At 53.3% G+C, this 18659-nt stretch overlaps 8 protein-coding genes across 8 annotated transcripts; 2 read left to right on the top strand and 6 right to left on the bottom strand.

Annotated features, from left to right (window-relative positions):
• Nucleotides 1-836: 836 nt before the first annotated feature.
• On the top strand, nt 837-2461 carry DL89DRAFT_290020 (aldehyde dehydrogenase; the record flags this gene model as incomplete). The annotated part of the gene is made up of 4 exons (XM_040890031.1): nt 837-1415; nt 1456-1650; nt 1745-2239; nt 2279-2461. The coding sequence occupies 4 exons, from the start codon at nt 837-839 to the stop codon at nt 2459-2461; spliced, it is 1452 nt and encodes a 483-aa protein (XP_040747672.1).
• Nucleotides 2462-2519: 58 nt separating this feature from the next.
• DL89DRAFT_290021 (uncharacterized protein) lies at nt 2520-6010 on the bottom strand (the record flags this gene model as incomplete). Its single annotated transcript, XM_040890032.1, has 12 exons — nt 2520-2932; nt 2992-3368; nt 3421-3678; nt 4527-4639; nt 4680-4733; nt 4774-4824; nt 4868-5152; nt 5187-5285; nt 5394-5538; nt 5597-5701; nt 5756-5845; nt 5898-6010. 12 exons carry the CDS (start codon nt 6008-6010, stop codon nt 2520-2522), a joined length of 2103 nt encoding a protein of 700 aa, XP_040747673.1.
• A 31-nt stretch (nt 6011-6041) lies between these two features.
• DL89DRAFT_290022 (uncharacterized protein) lies at nt 6042-8642 on the bottom strand (the record flags this gene model as incomplete). Its single annotated transcript, XM_040890033.1, has 4 exons — nt 6042-6992; nt 7024-7416; nt 7459-7739; nt 8531-8642. 4 exons carry the CDS (start codon nt 8640-8642, stop codon nt 6042-6044), a joined length of 1737 nt encoding a protein of 578 aa, XP_040747674.1.
• Nucleotides 8643-8886: 244 nt separating this feature from the next.
• DL89DRAFT_319992 (uncharacterized protein) lies at nt 8887-10510 on the bottom strand (the record flags this gene model as incomplete). Its single annotated transcript, XM_040891176.1, has 5 exons — nt 8887-9570; nt 9622-9770; nt 9805-9871; nt 9912-10040; nt 10110-10510. 5 exons carry the CDS (start codon nt 10508-10510, stop codon nt 9012-9014), a joined length of 1305 nt encoding a protein of 434 aa, XP_040747675.1. The 3' UTR covers nt 8887-9011.
• A 2222-nt stretch (nt 10511-12732) lies between these two features.
• DL89DRAFT_16783 (uncharacterized protein) lies at nt 12733-13349 on the bottom strand. Its single transcript, XM_040883744.1, has one exon. The coding sequence runs from the start codon at nt 13082-13084 to the stop codon at nt 12767-12769; it is 318 nt and encodes a 105-aa protein (XP_040747676.1). The 5' UTR covers nt 13085-13349; the 3' UTR covers nt 12733-12766.
• DL89DRAFT_16827 (uncharacterized protein) lies at nt 13172-14317 on the bottom strand. The gene has a single exon (XM_040883748.1). It carries the CDS (start codon nt 14222-14224, stop codon nt 13616-13618), a length of 609 nt encoding a protein of 202 aa, XP_040747677.1. The 5' UTR covers nt 14225-14317; the 3' UTR covers nt 13172-13615.
• Nucleotides 14318-16623: 2306 nt separating this feature from the next.
• Nucleotides 16624-17462, top strand: DL89DRAFT_16852 (uncharacterized protein). The gene has a single exon (XM_040883752.1). The coding sequence runs from the start codon at nt 16739-16741 to the stop codon at nt 17342-17344; it is 606 nt and encodes a 201-aa protein (XP_040747678.1). The 5' UTR covers nt 16624-16738; the 3' UTR covers nt 17345-17462.
• A 211-nt stretch (nt 17463-17673) lies between these two features.
• Nucleotides 17674-18383, bottom strand: DL89DRAFT_16776 (uncharacterized protein). Its single transcript, XM_040883743.1, has one exon. It carries the CDS (start codon nt 18225-18227, stop codon nt 17796-17798), a length of 432 nt encoding a protein of 143 aa, XP_040747679.1. The 5' UTR covers nt 18228-18383; the 3' UTR covers nt 17674-17795.
• Nucleotides 18384-18659: the final 276 nt, after the last annotated feature.

The raw sequence follows: 18659 nt of genomic DNA on the forward strand, positions 1-18659 counted from the left end.
GGTAGAGTCATTCGTTGGAGATTGAAGAGATAAGAGCAAAAAATACAGATCAAGAACTGCTCTGCTGAGCCACCAAGGAACTGCTGCAGGGCAGCTCAACGGTGCTGATAAGCCGGGTATGCTGCCACACATACCAGTCAGCAATAGCAAATGAGTACTTTTAAAGTATGTTATTCATTGAGCCTGCCTGCTTGCTATACGTGTATAACATGTGCTGAAATGTAAGCGGAATGTGTCATGCATAAAATTCATGGAATAGAATATGTCGGCGGTATTGAATGGCGACCGGTAACACAGATACCAACATGGTATGCAGCCACATTTTGCAAATCAGAAAAGCGTGCACAGTCAAGCCGTATAGCTATTCTCAGCCCAGATGGCACAGATTCTCAAGAAGCTCGATCCTTCTTTTTATAGCTCGCCAGTCACACTATCCACCGTATCCAGGATCATGAAATCATGCGCTCAGTGTTTCTCAACCTCGAAGCCAGAAATAGGGGCTAAGTCCCACAAGGGACTTTCTGTATATGGACATTGTTGGAGTATGGCAGCAACACGGTTGCCCACTGCGTAGGGGAGAGAAATTCACAGTAATAGTGCCTGGACCGCTTGTCTGCTTTGCCATTTGTCAACAACAATGCTGAAAACAATGTTCCAGCTAAGAGTTTAGGACAAGGCGAAGCGACATCATTGGAGCACCCCTTTTTCTGAATGGCTCAAAAGCCAGGAAAACCGCTATTTGGCCCTTTGGCCTTGCTTTCTATCCCCGACACTAACTTCCATCTCCTCCCATTTCTATTTTCTTGCAATATCGCCCATATATGTAACGTGGAACCATGAGCAAGGAGCATACTATCATCACTGACCGCTCGATAGTGGACCAGCTGCCCACTACACCCATCGACAGTATCGGCGCCATAGTACAGGATATGCGTGCCAGCTTTGCTAGTGGGACCATGCGCGATATCAACTTTCGCAAGCAGCAGCTTCAAGCGCTGCTGCGTGGTTTACGCGAGCACGAGCAGATTCTTTTGGACGCATCTGCCATGGACATGAGTCGCTCCCCTCAGGAAAGCAGGTTTTTCGACCTCGGACCAGTCGAGTATGAGATCGGACAGTTTCTAAGGTATATAGACAAATGGGCCCGGCCAGATAAGCACCCGCTGGCAAGCGAGCAGACTGCGTTTTTGATGAGCTCTATGGAGGTGCGCAAGGAACCGCTGGGCACTGTGGTGATTATCGGTGCGTGGAACTTCCCAGCACGACTTAATTTGGTTCCGCTTATCGGTGCTCTTGCCGCCGGCAACACGGTGGTTCTGAAGCCGTCGGATGTGGCGGTCCAGTCAGCTATTGCTATTGGGGACCTTGTGACGGAGTACTTGGATCCAAGGGTAGTACGTGTGGTGCAAGGCGGTGTTGCCGAGACAACTGAGTTGCTGAAAGCAGCGGTTCGAGCACTACTTCTACACGGGCAGCGGCAAGGTGGGCAAGATCGTGGCCAAGGCTGCTGCTGAACACCTGGCGGGCGTGACTCTGGAGCTCGGTGGCAAGTCGCCGGTGGTGGTGCACAGCGATGTGTCGGACCTGGAGGCCGCTGCTGCACGTATCATGTGGGGCAAGCTAACCAACGCTGGCCAGACATGTGTCGGCGTCGACTATATGCTAGTACATCGGGCTGTCAAGGACAGGCTGCTCGATTCTCTGCATGAACTACATCGAAAATGCCTACACCAGGACACCCCAGCAGTCTCCAGACTATGTACGCATTATTAATGACCGCCACTGGCAGCGCATCATGGCACTCTTGAACAACACCACGGGTGATATTCTCAACACATGCGACGACGGGCCTGACCAGGCCGACCGCTATATTCCTCCGACACTGGTCGATGGTGTCCGCCCAGAGGATTCACTACTGAGCGACGAGATCTTTGGACCGGTTTTGCCCATCATCACCTACGACATACTTGACGAAGCACTCGACTATATCAACTCGCACGACCAGCCCTTGGCACTTTATGCGTTCGGTAGCTCCAAGACTACCGAATACATCATTTCCAATACGCGCTCTGGAGGCGCAGTGGCCAACGATGCATACATGCACATGGCAGCACACCACTATCCGTTCGGTGGCACTGGCCCCTCAGGCGTCGGCAGGTACATGGGCAAGTATTCGTTCGACACTTTCTCTCACCACCGTTCGGTGCTGAAGAACAGCCTGCGGTTCCCACCAGCTCAGGTTGATTGCGTACGTTTTCCGCCTTACAGCAGGCCAGAGAGCGAGTGGAAGTCTGGCGGCAGAGACCTCGCGTTTCCGCACAATTTCTGGCTACGCACCTCGTTCTGGGGCAAGGCCTTCACATTCATCCCATTCTGGCGCTTGTTGGCATCAACAAGAGTCGTGTTTCTCGGTCTAGTATACGGTCGTTCGGCGACTCGTGCCAGAAAGCATCCGAAGTAGCCGTGCAGAATACAGTAGATGAAATGTCTAGAAATGCATAGAGTTGTTGAAAGTTGGTTTATATCGAGGAAATCTGCGTGAACAGCGCCTCGAATATCCGCCGCTGGCGCCGTGCCTCGCTGGCCTGCTCGCCTAAGCCCTCGACCTTGATGCGCTGGCTCTCGGTCTTTCGCCGCATTAGCCACAGGTCCTGCTCGCGTGCCTCAACATCTCCCTCAGAGAGCCGGAGTGTCTCGACGCAGTCCTCCAGGACAGCCAGGCCCTCTTCGGCCTCCTCGAGCCGATCGATATACTCGTTCTCGACTCCAGTGCTCAGCAGCATCTGGTTGGTGACAGTCTTGCAGATGCTTGTCTTGGCATAGAGCTCCAGCTGCTCTTTGCTGTACTTGACTGTGTCGATACCAAGTGCACTCAGAGCCTGCTCAAAGTCTTCGGGATCTATTGTGTCAGCGCCAAACGACTGCGCAAAGTCTGTGTCCGGCGCTGGCTATTGTACACAGCGTGTCACGCCCCACAGGCTGGCACGCCACCAGTCAGCAGGCCCTTGACATGTGAGGTGCGGTCGGCGTAGCAGCCGATGATCCCAGACAGGGCGCTGTCGATGGAAGCTATGCGCTGCTGAGGGTAGGAACCACTGGGGTTGCTGTCGACCATGGTTAGGCCACTGCAGTCGCTAGATATGGACGGCCGGGTCTCCATTTCGCCTACTACTGCCAATACACTCTCAACTGCGATTGCAAATTCGGCGAACGCCACCTCAACCATCTCGTCAAAATCATATACGAATCTGGCCACGTTGCGCCCATCAACGTACGTGTCAACCAGCTTCTGCTGCTGGTAGTCGACCCATTCGTTGGCCATAAACAGCAGCTCGTTCAGTGCATTCAAGGCAGGCGTCCCTTGCTGTCTCGGACATCTCAAGGCGTCTGCCAAGGGATTGCTTAAGCTCCTGCAGCCACGCCTGCGAGTATATTGTCGGCCGCTGATACATATCCTCTGGTTCTGCGGGCTGCAGCTGCAGCGACTCCCGCTGCGGTGGCTCTTCGGGCGGGCTCTGCGACTTGCGTGGCTTCATGCTGCCAAATTGGGCGTTAGACGTTGCTTGCGACCACTCTGCACGGTTGTAGTCCTTCGAAGGCAGCGGGATAAACGCATCCGCCGCGGTGCTGTCGTGATCCGGGTCGCCCTCGTCGCCAGAACTCTCGTTGAGAATGAGCCTGATAGTGGGTCGCTCGCGGGGTGGCTCCACAGGCTTTTGCCTGTGCAATCTGTTGTGTATGCGGTGTGTCAGCTTTTTCATATTGCCTCACTCTTTCTGTATGCTTGGCAGCTGGGCGTGATTTGCGCTATCAGAAAGAGATGTCAAATATAGACAAAGGAGCGTACCGTGAAAGGACGCTGTTTGTAAGAAGGAGATTGCAAAAATATTTCTGAGAAACGAAAGGAAGGAGAGAAGAGGAAGGGAGTTGCTGAAGAGTCGAAGGGAGAGCAAAGCAGAATGCAATTGCTGGAGCGGCTACTAGCCAAGCACAGCATTTATTTTCCGTGACTTTGAATGCGCAGAAAATAGCCATACGGCTGCCTGGTTGACTAGATTTTCAACACTCAAAAGTCGCCAATGCGACATCAGCCGCAGCGCCTTTGGCCTTTCCCGACCTTCTCTAGGGAAAGCGGATGGGGGCTGGCGCACTGGGAACTGGCGCCAGTGTCTGCTCCAGTGCTTTCTTTCTGAGAAAGGAGAGGACTGCGCATGTAGCACAGCTTGGCCATAATTTTATCTTGGTGCGACTGCGTTGAGTCTGCACAAACGTCGCAGTTCAAACTCTCTCATCGATTATTGTGCAGATAAGGATGCATTCCAGTTCGATATATACTGGGCGTCGCCTTTGCAGATCTCCTTCCCTTTCGTCCAACCTTGCTTCACAATAGGTGTTCTCGGTTTCCAACTCATGGCTCCTTTCCGCCGATTGCGCCTGGTATTTCCAGATTTAGAAAAGAGTTTCAAATGGGGCAAACTGTACAAAGTAGTAATTGTGAAGAGTGGTGGGCTATTGTCTAGCGGGACGAGGCGAGTAGCTCGTTGAGATGGTTGTTGAACGAGAAGAAAATCTCCTCAGCCAGCGTTTCGCTGATCATCGACGACACGTCGTGGAAGGCCTCGGTGCTGGCCTTCAATAGCTCGTCCACGCAGTAGTCGTAAAAAGTCCTGCTCGGCAACACGTGTGATCTCGAGCCCAGCCGCACGCATGCGGCTCACGAGGGGCTCGCATTGCTCAAAATCTGACCCAGACTCCAGTACTTTTGCGCGCGACCTCGGTCAGCACCGACTCAACACAGGTCGAGCGACCCGACGAGACGCTGATCTTGCGTGCCCGCCTGATCACTGGGACTGCTTCTCATCCCCACCGGCTGCTGGATCTGGTTGAACGGCTCGAATTTGGCTGCAGTTGACTTCAGCGGGGAGAGCAGCGGCAGCACCTTCTTCTGCGACTGCTTCTGACGCTGCTCCTCTTCCGACTTCTCCTTCGAGGTTGCCAGCGGCAACAGCGGTGGCACCACAGAGTGCTTGGACGTCTTGGACGACTGTGAAACCAAGGTTATTTGAGACTGGCAGTATATCGCATCGCTCTCCTTGGAAGATGCCAGCGGCATCAATGCTGGCACATAGTGGCTGGCGGACGACTGCAAGGACTGCCGGGAAGAGTTGTCGGCAAGTCTAGGAAACTGCGTCCTTGGGTTTCGCATACGCCATACTACGCGAGTGTTTCAGTGGTGTCAGCTGTGTCTGCACAGGTACCACCTGGGGCTGCGCTAGCCGTTGCGGCTGGAGTCAGCAAACGTGTCTGTGGCTGAAGAGACGGCAGAAGCTTGCGGCGGGACTGCAGATTCATGCACACCATCCTGTTGGACCACGTGGTCCAGGATGGCCAACGGGCTGCTTGAGTGGCAGCAATGGTTTGATGCTGTGCGGCTGCCAGCTGATCGAGTCTGTTGACGCGTTAGTCATAAACGAGAGATCAGACTCGCGCCGCAGCGTCGAGGGCTGCACGGGCTTCGTGGGTACGGCTGTGAACTCACTGCGCGCTGCATCAGCTGCCGACCGCCACTCGTAGGGTGGTGCCTTTCTAGGCAGACTGCTTGCCTGTCAGCCGCAGAGGCGGCACCGGGTCATATTCACCCAGTGCATTCATTGCTGGCCGCTTCATGTACGTGGTCTCGGTGCTGTCGTTGCTAACAGTGCTTGGCCGCGCATCTGCAGAAATCTCGAGATGCTTAGCCCGCATTCTTATCGACCTGCTAGAACTGGGCTTGCGCGCTGCCGCGTCACGCAGACTGGCAGAGCTCGACGACGGTGACAGCTCATACTGGCTCATTATATGGCTGCTTGCTGTCGATGGGCGCGACACAGAGTCGCTGGCAAGCACAGGGATCGAACCGCGATTTCATTGACCCAGCATAAACCGAAGGTGCTTGCGGTGCTGGATCCGCTGGGAAATTCAGGTCGTCCAGCTGGCCGAGAGGTGGCAGCGGCGGCAGATCCTTAAGCATCATTTCGCGTGTGGTCGGTCGCTTTGGCATATTAGGCGGTGCGCGGCGGAATCGAGGGCGTGGATGCTAGTTGTTCTAGGGTATCGGGCTTGCCAAACCCAATGCTCATGGTGCGACGCTTTGACCTGCGATAGGATGTACGCAGCAGGCTCGGCACGTTTGACTCGAGTGGCGGCAGATTCAGATCAGGCAGATTCAGGTCAGGCAGACCAGTGTCCGACTCGTAGCTGTTGGCAGAGCTGAAGGTGGCCTCGTATGAAGGCCGGCCGCTGGATGTGTGTGCTGAAGTCGGGCGGCTCAATGAGATGCTGCTCTGGCTGATACTGAAGCTGCTCTTGGACTGTACTCCTTCGTCTTCACTCGCAGGCCAGTCCTCTGACTGCCTAGGCACCTCTTCTTCTTCAGGGCTCCTGGGCATCGGGATAGCAGGCATCGACTGCTCGGCTTCCTTGTGCTTATCTTCACGCGGCGAGTCCGCCTCTGAGTAAGTTCCCGAAGCCTCTGGTGATGGTGGGAGTCCCAGCTCCTTGATTGTGGCCGGCTCAGAAAACTTTGCAATATCGGCAATGCTGTTGGTCAAGTCCAGTTCCCTATCTGTGCACACAGCTGCATTTGCTTGAGTCCCGGCCTCCTGCGACTCCATCTTCAGCATGTTGAAGCGCATCGCAATCCAGTCAACAAACTCCATGTTAACATTGGGCCCGGAGCTGAGCGGCGAGCCTGGCTCCTGTCCTGGCTCGATATGGTCGTCGTCGGAGGCTAGGGTCTGCAGAACCTGGACGAGTGGAATAGGCCGTGTCAGCACCGGGGTGTATTTTTCGTCGCTGTTCTCAGCCAGGAACGGGTTTTGGGAGACCAGCGGGATGTTCAGATAGACATGCTCCTCAGGCGGCAGCTTGTCCAGGAACGCTTGCCAAAGAGAAACAATACGGTCGGGAAAGATTTGCGAAAAGTCGGACCAGGCGCCATGGCTGAAATAGTACTTGTAAATCGCAGGACCGCAGGACCTTGACTGCTTCGGTCCGGATATCAGACCACCGCCGCTCCAGCCGCTCGATAAACGCAAATTCGTAGTTGTCGGCCACCGGCGACAGTGCTCCGGGAAGGATTCCAATCACTGGATACAGTGGACCTGGGCTGTACATGAGCGACAATCGCTGCAGCTTCAACGTCGCCCGCTTGTAGTCGGTGTCATTTGCGGGGGGCACTGTGCTATGTCCAGCACTATGCACTATCTTGTGAGCGCCAGGCGAGATTTGGTAAGCGGGGGTCGCATCGCCGATACTGTCCAGTAGATTCTGTCGGCTTGACTCGTGCTCGTTCCATGTGTCGGCCAGTGGTGTCGTAATCATTTTGCTAATAGCTGGTAGCGGTGCTGACATAGGCTGGATTGCCATTTCCGGTACCTGAGGCAGTGGGGGCAGTGGGGGCAATGGCGGTGGAGTTACCTGGAAGAAGGCTTCATTCGGAATGGTCGGCGACGGCGGTGTAACTGCCGGTTCTGCCAGACGGCGCATTTGCTGGACTCTTTGCTTATTGCTGTCCACAAGCACCAGCGTCCGTGCTGAGCTCTTCGGTACCAGCATCCGCCGGCCATTCTGCGTTGCCGGTCGTGTACTGGCATCAACCTCATCGCTCGGCTGCAGAATCGGTGACCGAACGCGGTACATGAACGGGTGTGATTTTTGACCGACCATTGTGCTTAGACTGTTGTGGAACCGGCCAGGGTCTAGGAAGGTTGGTGATGTGAAAAATAAAGTGTTAAGGCGCAAGAAAAGGTGAAATAATGTAAAAGTGTATGCAATAAAGGAAATAGGTACTAAACAAGAGCTGTCAATGGATGGCTGTAGAGGAGAGAAGGAGGGAGCCTGAGCGCGCGAGCAAAGGACTGCCAAAGGGGACCGGTGAGAAGGTGAATACAAAGAGGGAAAATGGCAATAGCAATACTTAAAAAAAGAACATGAATGGATTCTGCTCGTGGTATCAGCGCAATTTCGATGCGTGTAGCGGATTTCTTTTTTTAGGTGCTTCCTGTACGTGCAGCGGGTATAGTCGATATCGAAGAAACAAAATGGGCCAGAAGAGAGACAAGCCAGTGCAGCAGTGTGCTAGCGGCCTTGTCTCTTGGTGTGGTGTAGCTTCTGGTGCCTTCGTTGAGCGTAAACAGATTGCTTCCCTCAACGACGCAAATCCAGCAATTTGCCTAGCACACCCGGGCCCTGTTAGCTTGGCACACCTGCTTTGGCAGTTCAAGTGTGCCTTTTTTTCTGGTTCCAAAGGATGAGAAATTGTTCTGTTCAGGGCCATGCTCGTTAATTTCCCCCTCTCCCCCTGTGTTCCTTTGTAGCGCGCAATGGGACTACAAAGATGCGCCTGTGGATCTACAAAGCGATTGTCAACTGGGCAGGTTTATTTTTAGGTATGTCAGCAAGCTGCGTTCTCCGCTGCCCATACACTACACATTGGATCCCCAGCACCACGATCACTCTGACGCGTTGCGGGACCTACAGCAGCACATACTGTCGAGATTCAGGGAGACAGAGGTGCAGGCAGGCGCTCCCATCGCCATCGCCAGCAGACTGATGGTCTCGATATCCGCCTCTCTGGGGAACCGGACCAGGGAGTCGATCATGAAGAAGGATTCGCACAGGATCCAGTGCCAGCGAGGGTTGGAATGCTGTCTTCTTTTGCGACTTTTTCACATGTATACCATTCAACATAGCATACAAGCAAATGCCAGCGCATGTGTCACCGGTTCGAGTCTATTCGGTTGGCTGTAGCTGCTTTTGGCATTGCCAAGGCCACAACAGGAGTACAGGCGCAGCTGTCGGTATCCTTGGTATAGAATGGGAAATGCACCATTCCTTTTTGCGCTTGTCAGAAATATTGGCTCGTGTATCTTTTTCATTTAGATTGGTGATAAGCTTATATGTTACATAGGGTGACTGGCTTTGCTAAAGGAAAATGCCAAGAAGTCTGGGTAATAATATAGGGGATATTTTTAGAGAGTGCGCTGGTCCTCGACATACGGGGTGGCCAGAGGCGCATTTGTGTCGACGCCCGACGACTGGATCAGTGAGCTAATCATGGTCCACGAGTCATCATCAAGGGGGGGATTCTGGATTGGCCAAGCCGAGCTGGCTGGGGCAGTAACCGGGTCTGAGCTTTGGAGGGTGGGTGTCAGAGTGGCGGAGGTCATGGCCAAGGGGTTATCAAGCCCGTTGTGGTAGTTTGACTTGAAGTGGGTCAAGGAGGGGTCCATTGTCTGGCTGAAGCCCATCGGGCTGAGCATGCTGCCGTTGGTATTCAAGCCCAGGTTGAAGCCATTAGCGCCCATGGCGCCCATGCCTGGTGTCAACGATGACGAGCTTATGCCAGTAACAAGCGATGCGGTGTCAGCAACAGACGATGTAAGCAGGCTGCTGCTCATGTCAGAGTGTGTTGGATGAGTCATCGCACGCTCCAAGCCAAAGTGCTGCGGCTGCTGCAGCGGTGGCGGCGGCTGCTGCTGCATACCCATGTTGAATTCCGACGAGAATGAAGCCGAGTGCTGCAGGCATCTGCATCCCTCCGTTGTTGGCCAGCTTCACGGGTCGCAGCAACAACCATACTGGCTAGCAAACTGCGAGCCCGAAGGCGTGCGGCGCGGCTGAAGCGGCAGGGTCTTGGAAGCTCCCAGCAAGGCGGCATCCTCGCGGTCCTTGCGCAGCTTCTGGCGGGCTAGAATCCGCTTCTTCTTTGCAAAGTAGCGGTCAGCGTGCTGCCTGTGCCTTGTCCTGGAACTCCTTCCTGACTGCTTCCTGCTCGTTGTGCCAGCACTTGCTGATCATGGTTGAGGCAACTTCGACGCTCAGCTTTCGGCTCTTTCGAGCGCAGCTCCTTGTTCTTGGCTGCCCGGTACAGGATGAAGGCATTGGCGGGCTTTTTCAGCTCCTCCTCCTCGCTGTCGTCGTCAAAGTTGCTGGCGACATCCATGTCTTCGCCCTCGTGTGAAGACACCGACCCGCGGCGCAGGACCCAGGCTGGATGGCTCGTCTATTAGCCATATTATTGGAGGGCAGTGGTGCGCTCAGCGGCAAGGAAAGCCAGGGGCGGTGACGGGGTGTGCGGCTGGGCAGTCATGGTCATCCCGCTGCTCTGTGGTGGCGGTGGCGGCACCATGGCCAAGCTAGGGCTTGTGTGCTCCTCGGCCGACGGATTGGTGGCCACATAGTGGGAAGGGGTAGAGGCAATATGAGGCGGAGACTGGGGAGGCGAGCTGACCTGTGGTTGCTGGGCATTAAGATACCGCCGCAGGTGCTCCGACAGCACTGTGCGCACTGTGTCGAGCATGTGAGACGGCACCATGATTGGCGAATATCCCTGGCGGATCTCGAGGAACTGCTTGCCATCGATGTTGAGCAGGGCTAATGGCTCACGCCGCCTCGGGGTTGAGGACTGCTGGCCTGTGCTTGTTGACCGCTGCTGCGAGTTCGGCTGTGTGGCCTGGTTGCGAGCCATTGGCTTATATGTTTTTTGGGTATCAGTTCACCAGCTGAGGCGTGATAGTGAGTTTGCAAGAATAATGAAAATGCTGGAATGGGGTGCCTGCAAAGAACTAGATATGCCCGCTATGACTTTTTTTGCTGACAATGCAAGCTGATCGATTGGGCAAAGCTATAGAGCACAAGTGCCGGGCAGCAAATGTAAAGAGGGGTTTAGAAAGATAACTATGAATGGCGATGAAGGCTGGATATCAAGGTGGTTTGAAAGATAAGAGCGAACTATATATATGGCTGTTTGTTATGAAGTATTCAGAGATGTAGGCAGGGGCTGTAACGCAAACTATAGCCAGAACAGAGGGGAAAAAGTGGTGTGAAAGGCTTTTGGGCTGTTCGCCTCAATTATAACTGTTCAGAGTGTAAAAGAGACCGAGTTGGAGTTGGAGGATAGGCTGCTCTTCTGCTGAGGACAAGGAATAAAATAAAATGGCCGTGGATGTGCAAGGGACGCTTCCTGGCGTTTAATATATACCTGCGTAGGTCGCCACCAAGACTGGCTGGGCTGGCGAGGGGAGAAAGAAAGGGAAAAGTGGCAGGGAGGCAGGCTATAGAGACATGCAAAAAAGCGCGTGCAGATGGCTTAGGGCACCCAGTCAACTCTGCGAGCAACAGGCAAGCAGCCAAAAAAAAAAGGCGATGAGGCCCAAAGAATACAAATCTAGTGGGAAAAGGAGCGGCAACTGTGAATGGACACGCATACACTTCGCGAAGGGGGTGCAGGAGAGGGTGCAGGGGGAGGTTCGCCGCACTGGTAGGGGCAAGGTACGGGGTTTGTGATCCCCACCCCTTCTTGCAAGTGTGTATCTTCATTCATGAATTCGCCTGAACAGACTTAGAGCTCCTAGGAAGGGGATGGCGAATAGAGGGCAGGGATGACATGGTGTGTCGGTGCTGCTGTCGTCTCTGTTGGGCAGGTGCTGCTGGGCGTGCTGTGACAGGTCCTGTCACTCGTCGGCACTCATTCTCATTTGACGCTGTCCAGGTATCCCAGCAGAGACAGCGATTGCAAAACAAGCGCTAGTGACAGCATGTGTGGTGATATTGAGAGCTCGCTCGGCAGGCAATAATTGCATTTGGTTCTCTGAACATCGTACCGGCAGGACTGCCTTGGTTCAGGGAAGATGGCGTGCGTGAGGGTGAAGCGGCACCCTTTATACTATGTGTTTACGCAGACTTGCCCACATCCCCAATAGGCTATATTGCCCTAGTCTCACACATATCTGACGAGTATTCACCTGCAAAGTGACCCTTTTATTCATTTTCCTGCTCTTGGTGAAACAATAAACTGCTCTTCCCCTCGGTTCCCCTCGGAAAGAATCTTGCACAATAGACCTGATGTGCAATCTGCCGCGACCATTTATTCGTCGCAACTGCAAATGAAGGGCACGTTGCGAGAAGGGCAGGCTTTTCTGGGGACAGAATGCTTTGTACCACGGTGCTTGCAAACAGAAATAAGCCATCGACAGGCAAATCACGTCAGGGCTGATGTCGGGGAAACCACGGTATGCAAATTGCCGGCTCCATACAGATATTACTTTCCTGGCTGCCGGTGTTGTGTATATGTACGACAATGTTCTCGGACCCGCCAATGGATCACGCAGTATGAACGAGTCCCTCCTATCGCCTTCCACCGACAGATGATGTTCCATGATGAGCACCCTGGTCACTTGAGCACAACATCCCGTCCTGTCTCCGGCCAAGGACACCTCCGTCTTGATTTGCATTACTATATGCTGCCTGCGTCCACCAATGCCAAGAGGGCTGAATGAGACACCAAACCAACTACGTGGGCAGTGTTTGAACACATAAACACAGGACTGCGATTAGTAAGGAAAGGCGGGAGAGGATACTGCCTCCTACCCGCACTGGGATTTGCAACGTAAAGACTGCTCGCTTGCGGATCGTTGCCATAGAAGGGCAATAATGGCTAGAACCATGTTCTTGTGGCAAGCCCACTTAAATTACGGATTGCCCATCGGCAACGCAGGAGGGCGAATCGAATCTATCGGGCTGTGGACTGGGGACAGGATGCTGAGCCGTCTACCAAGCGTCCTCACCTGTGTTGAATCCCGAATCCACAACAATCCGCGCCCAGGGCTCCCCATTCTTGACAGCAAGGACAGAGCCGAGACCCGCCCGGTCCAGTAGGCTCATGGCTTCGTGTGCCAGGCTGCATCACCAATTACCAGCCTGTGTGAACGGATAAAAGGGAGTATCAGCAAGCAGCTTGCAAGCCTGTGTATCTGCTGCCAGAGCTGTCCATAATTCCGATCCGAGTGATGGATAACGTGATTCCGGAGCAGAACACCCCTGGAGCACTTGCCAACATGCGGCATTCTCGCATCGTCCAAACATTGGCAATCAAGGACCGCTCTATTTTAAGCCTCGTCCTGTCCATTGCTCGCTGCTTCGCCAAGGCAGTGCCTCGCAAGGGGATTGTATCAGCAGGTGTATTGTTCTGCCCATGTGTGTGTGAACTCTGAACGGCACAAGGGGGGTCATCTGGCCGCCAGGAAATCACAGCTGGATACATGGGTTTGGGAGGATGTGCAACTGGAAAATAGATGGGATAGGCGGCGCGGCAAGTTTTCCTTCAGAAGGAATAACAATACGTCGGATTCAGTAAATGGCGATGGTGACCACATGGTGCACAAGGAGATATGGACCCTGTGTCCAGGACAGATACTTGGCACTAACCACCAGGGGTGGAGCCGTGCTGTGTCAACACCAACAGGTGGCGGATCCTATTGGATAAAACAACAGGCTACATGCCACACCACACTCCTGCCCAGAAAGGTGGCAATCGCCCTACCCATATATTCCGTGTGGCTAGAGAAGCTTGTTGATGCCTATACTTATCCAATTGCCCTGGATTTCGACTCGGTTCAGGTGCATGGCGGACAATGAGGGCTGCCCAGCAGACAATACCAAATGTGCGCGGCCGCCACATACACGACTCGGCTGTACTAGCAAGAGCCTGCCGAGGTGCGGCTGGCGAATTGCCATCGGAAAAGTAGCGACAGGGAGCCTTTGCAGTCAGCACGGCACACGGCTCGCATGTCCGCTATCTTTTTGAGCGGTCACACTCTCCACCAGCTGCCTGGCGGCGGATCATCGCAGCCCCACAAACATCAAGCCTGTGATGCCAGCCCAGGCATAGGGGTGCTGATACGAAGACTGCGAACTCGCCTCGGTCTTGGCCAAGCTGTTCAATTAACTCCGTATGCTCTGCTGAAGCGATATGCAGCCAACGCATCCTTCGGCGCTGAGCTGCGGCTTTTAGTGCCAAAAGTCCGCGAACCCCTACGCCGGTGCCAACAATGTACGCCATCTGCATTCCAGTTAATATATCTGTAATGCCCTTGCTCCTCCCCATGTCCAATGCCGATCGACACATGCCACACCAGCAACCTGCAAGACGCAAAACAGCGTGGAACTGTGGTGTAGTCGCCGGCTGCGAAAGCCCGTTGACGAATGGACTCCCCAAAGTGCTGAAAATTCCTCTATCGGTGCCAGCAACCAGGTTGCTGGCTGACCACAACAGCGGCAGAAGGGTGCTTGAATACATGCACATCATCGACCGGCAACCTGTTTTCCCAATTGCCCATGCCGTCAGCATACACACGAAAAAGGAAGCCATATGCTCCGCCCTGGCTTCCGCAGAAGGGGGCATCCAAACATGCCGTCCTCGTGAGTACACAGCATCGCATATGCATCTCTTCAATCCCACCTATTAGCCAGCTTCGCTGTCGCCGCGGGTCCTTTTCCATGCGGGATGACCTGGTCCAGCAAAGGAGAAAAATAAAAAATGCTGGCCAGCGAATCAGATGTTTTTCTAGCCATGTACGTTCAATTCGCAGATGCATAGAGGTCGATTGTGTACGGGATTGGGTCCGTACGTTTGTCACTGCCATATTCTTCTGTATCCGCACGCCTCAGGTACACAAGCGAGGGCAGATAAAGACCGCCTGTCTCTTAGGCCAATACACTACTCCATCCCTGCCTCTAGCCCGCTGCACTGCTTTCTCCCTGCCACCGGTCAGCTCATATTACGCCGCATACACATCCTCACCCCGTTACATGCCAACAAAAAGAATTTGTTGTGTGCAGAAAGATCCCGAATACTTCCGCTCAGATAGGTGCGAATAAATCAGCCGTTTCTCCCGATGCTTTTGCCCCCGCACCACATAAAACTGTCAGGCATGGGCAATGGGCACATGTGTATAGCGTGGCTGATTTTGCAAGAACGCACAGACATTTACAGCAGAGAATCGTCGTGGGGTACTATCCAATGGCTGAGCGATAGGACTGGAAAGGTGCATGTCACGCTTATATTCGGATACGAGCAGGTGCAGAACGGCAAGGCTGGTGATATAAAAAGTGTACCAGGAAATTGTACACCAAAGGAGTGTACGGACAGCGCAGGAAACGAATAGGAGCCGCAGCATCGCTTTGGTGCGAATAAAAAGGTCGGGCGCTACCTCCAGCAACAGCCGTCGTTTTTGATCTCCGCCTCCTCGGCATGTCAGTGAGATGGGCAGGAACAGCGCGCATGCAAGTTTCATGCTCAAGCCTGGCTACCTGCAGGAAACTATTACACCCGCAATAATCGCGTCTCCCCGTGTATACTTGGGCGGCTCTTCCGACTCGGGCCAGCTGCTGCCCAAACTCCATACCCCTTTATTCCGCAATCCACCGTTGGGCATCCTTCGCTGCCATGCACAAGCATAAGAGTACATGTAACGTTTCTCTGCCCAAATCTACCTTGCACCCTTTTTGCGTAGTGTCCAGCAGTCTGTATTTTCATTGCCAAGGATTGGCTACACAGAGCGGATCCTCGCTTCAGCCCATCGAAGCCGTCCAGTATTATGTTCCGCGCTCGCCTCCGTGTGGAAAATAAAAAACGTGCTGATTCACAGATTGACAGCCCGCTCGCGTAAGGTTTCCTAAGAACTGAGAGGGCGATTGCTGCTGCCTACCTGAACATCCTTTGGCAGGGAAAGAAAATTGTAGAAAGGCGCACTTGTTGGACTGCTATCAGGAGCAACCAGCTCCAGTGCAAGTTTACCCGTGTCTAGCCAATCACAGTTGGCTTTCGACATTTGTCGCGGCCCAAATCCCTGTGTCGGATTCAAACGTGCAATTGTAGAATCGTGCAAGGGAGTGTCCTCTGGGCAACTATCAGGGGCCACCAGGTACAGGTAAGTTTGCCCGTCCTTGAACAATCATCTGCCGCTGATAGCCAGTGCCGCTAGCTGAACCGGCACCTGTCTCGGATGAACAATGAGCAAGTTGTAGAGACATAGCAATAAATGACACATTTCAGCTGCACGCAATATACGGCGCTTGCAGAGTTTGCAGAGCGAAAGGCCTGTTGAGACCACGTTTTATTTTTGCAAATGCACAAATGTATTCTTTGGTCTCAAGATCTACCGTGCCAGCCTGTAAGAAAATTTCTAAAAAAACGTTTTTGTTTTTTTAGAACGCTGCATCAGGAGCTGGCGTGCTGCAAATAAGGGATGTGAGACGGCTAAAAATTGGACATGGAATGCGAACATGAACCAGGCCATAACCGCTACAATGGGCCACAATAACACGCTCCCTTCCATTTAACCGCTATTATACCACAACCTTTGCGGTGCGCAAGGGGCTATTGTGCGAATAAAACAAATACAGATGGTACAATAGGGCCCCGACATGCGAGTCGCGTCGGGATCTCAGCAAATACCTACCCAGCAACAGCACCAACACGGAATTCACAACAACCGCGTTCACAGACTCGTAGTCCGCCCCTACCCGCACGCTGACGCGGGACCCATGCAAAGATTTGCCGATTCGTGTGTGTGTGTGTGAGGCTAACAAAAATCGGCAAGACAATCATCTCTGCTCAATGCGACGTGGGCAAGATCGCTGAAGCGAATCTACTTGCCTTATACGTGGGGTTGGCAATTCTCCCATTCGCCTGCTTGTCCCTGACGGCTCTGGTGATGAATACACCCCCGAAGCATGCTACAGCCCGCAATGCATTGGTTATTGTTATACTGCCACTCCATGTCGGTCCGCCACTCAACACCAATGCAATCATTGCTAAGCCTTGTGCCAATGCATTCGAGAAGCACGCTGCCCCATCAGGAAGGTGTCGGAAGCAGCGGGTGAATCGTGCAATACTCAATGCAGATACTACTCCATGCCGATGTACGAATTCACTCCCCATCCTCAACCAGGCCTTGCCGTCGATGAGACACAGCCTACAGCAGATCGGGTTTCTGTAATCTGCCTCCATGATCCACAAGGTATAGAACTGCATCTCAAACAGGTACTCGCACTTGGGATCCACATTCGAATCTGCTTTCCAAATTGCGCCGTCGGTCCTATTAGAGGAAACCAATGTCTACTGTTTAATTGCAGTGTCTGTGGGTCGTCAGCGGATTGTGCAAGTGGTACTCGTCTCCAAGCTGGTCGAAAGCAATCCATTGCCTGGCTTGGGGCACAAATAGGACATTCTAGGTATTTTCCGGCTGCAGCTCGCACCATTGTTGCCTGTGTCGCCCGCATTCGCCGAGCAAAAACAGCAACCAGAAACATCAGCAGCATGTCTGATGCAATGACCATCCTTGCATTGCATGTTTCGCATACGCTCATCCACCCCGCTGCTCAAGCACCAACGGACACAGGTATCAATACAGCCACCCCAGTGACCAGTGACATTCTGGAAAAGACAAGGGCAATTGTGAATTTTTGCAGCAATGCGTGTCACTTTGCGGATATGGTGTTGGTGGCGTGTGGCATCTGAGGCATGCGCGAAAGATCCTGGTGATGCAACGATTTACTATGCCCACAACCAATCCCTCAGGCATGCTGCTGAGGTGCCATGATCAAGCGGAGCATGCTGCATACCCATGGGGTTAGAATGTGTCGCAACACAGCACAGAGCAGTATAGCAATTCTCGCATGGCATTATCAGGTGTCGTTCAGACTCTGCAGCTTCTTTTGTGCACATACAAGGCGTGGAGGTACCTAAAGCAGGTACACGGCGGCTGTTGGGTTGGTTCCGCTCGGCGTGTGATGATTTGCCTCAATAGGAATGTGAGTTGAAGTATGGCCATTATGTCCCAGCTATCTTCCAGCGCAATACTGGAAGGTCCGTAGTGCCATTCTGGACCCATGAACGCAACACCGTCACCAAAAATAGGATTTTGCGGCACAATGCTATGCTACATGAAGCATGTCAGGCTAGCCCGGGTTCACGAAGTGAAGGCTGTGCTGCACTTCCTTTCAGGAACCCATAGATGTAGGAGCGCGATTGGGCCATCTCGGCATGGGAAATCAGGCAAAAAGGGACAGGGTGAATGGATTTGCTGCCGCAGTGCAGGTGCTGGACGTCCACACATGGCTGTCTCGGCGAACATCTCCAATATGCCGATACAGAAATTTTGCGAAGCTCGGCAAGAGTTGGGGATCATTAGCAATATCCCCCGTTTCTCTCTGGACAGCAGCGGACGTACCCCATGGGTATCATGTGAGGCAAACTGTGCAGATTGAGGAGGGAGAGTGGGTGGAAGGAGGCGGACGGCACAAGCATAAATGGGGGAGGGCATGCATGTGGGCAAAGTGTGAAAGACTGCAACAAAAACACCAAGGCTGGGCGGCGATAGCTTACCTTCTGACTGCCGCATGGCAGGCGCTGATCGTACAGCGATGATTCAGTGATCTCAGCATCGGCCATGCCCTGTGCAGCAGCCATGAACTCAACCGTGAATGCGGCCAGAGTTACTGCATAAACATTTCATGTCTGGCGATGATGCGTAAATGAATATGAAATGGAGAATAACAGAAGTCAAACGGGAGTCGATGCCATAAAAAAAAAAGCAAAATGCGTGGTAAGCATATAGAGCATTGGGATATGAGATATCGGAAGCAAAGAATGTGTGGGGGTGGGAGTGGAGGGAACAGGGTGTAGAAACAGGCAGCCTTTACCTCGCCATTCGCTCAACACGCCCATGCACGTATATTATACATGAGCATCACAGACGCCTGACGGTGATTGCGTGCCAATTGGCTATGGAGACAAAGAAACAGCAGAAGTGAGGTAGGTGGAACTAGAAAAT

Source organism: Linderina pennispora (assembly GCF_002104995.1).
Source record: "Linderina pennispora strain ATCC 12442 chromosome Unknown DL89scaffold_1, whole genome shotgun sequence".
Taxonomy (NCBI): Eukaryota; Fungi; Kickxellomycota; class Kickxellomycetes; order Kickxellales; family Kickxellaceae; genus Linderina; species Linderina pennispora.

Coding starts and splice junctions, on each gene's coding strand:
- DL89DRAFT_16783 (XM_040883744.1), bottom strand. CDS start 13,084: ATGTATCCAGCTGTGATTTCCTGGCGGCCAGATGACCCCCCTTGTGCC.
- DL89DRAFT_16827 (XM_040883748.1), bottom strand. CDS start 14,224: ATGCCCCCTTCTGCGGAAGCCAGGGCGGAGCATATGGCTTCCTTTTTC.
- DL89DRAFT_16852 (XM_040883752.1), top strand. CDS start 16,739: ATGCCGATGTACGAATTCACTCCCCATCCTCAACCAGGCCTTGCCGTC.
- DL89DRAFT_16776 (XM_040883743.1), bottom strand. CDS start 18,227: ATGCGGCAGTCAGAAGGTAAGCTATCGCCGCCCAGCCTTGGTGTTTTT.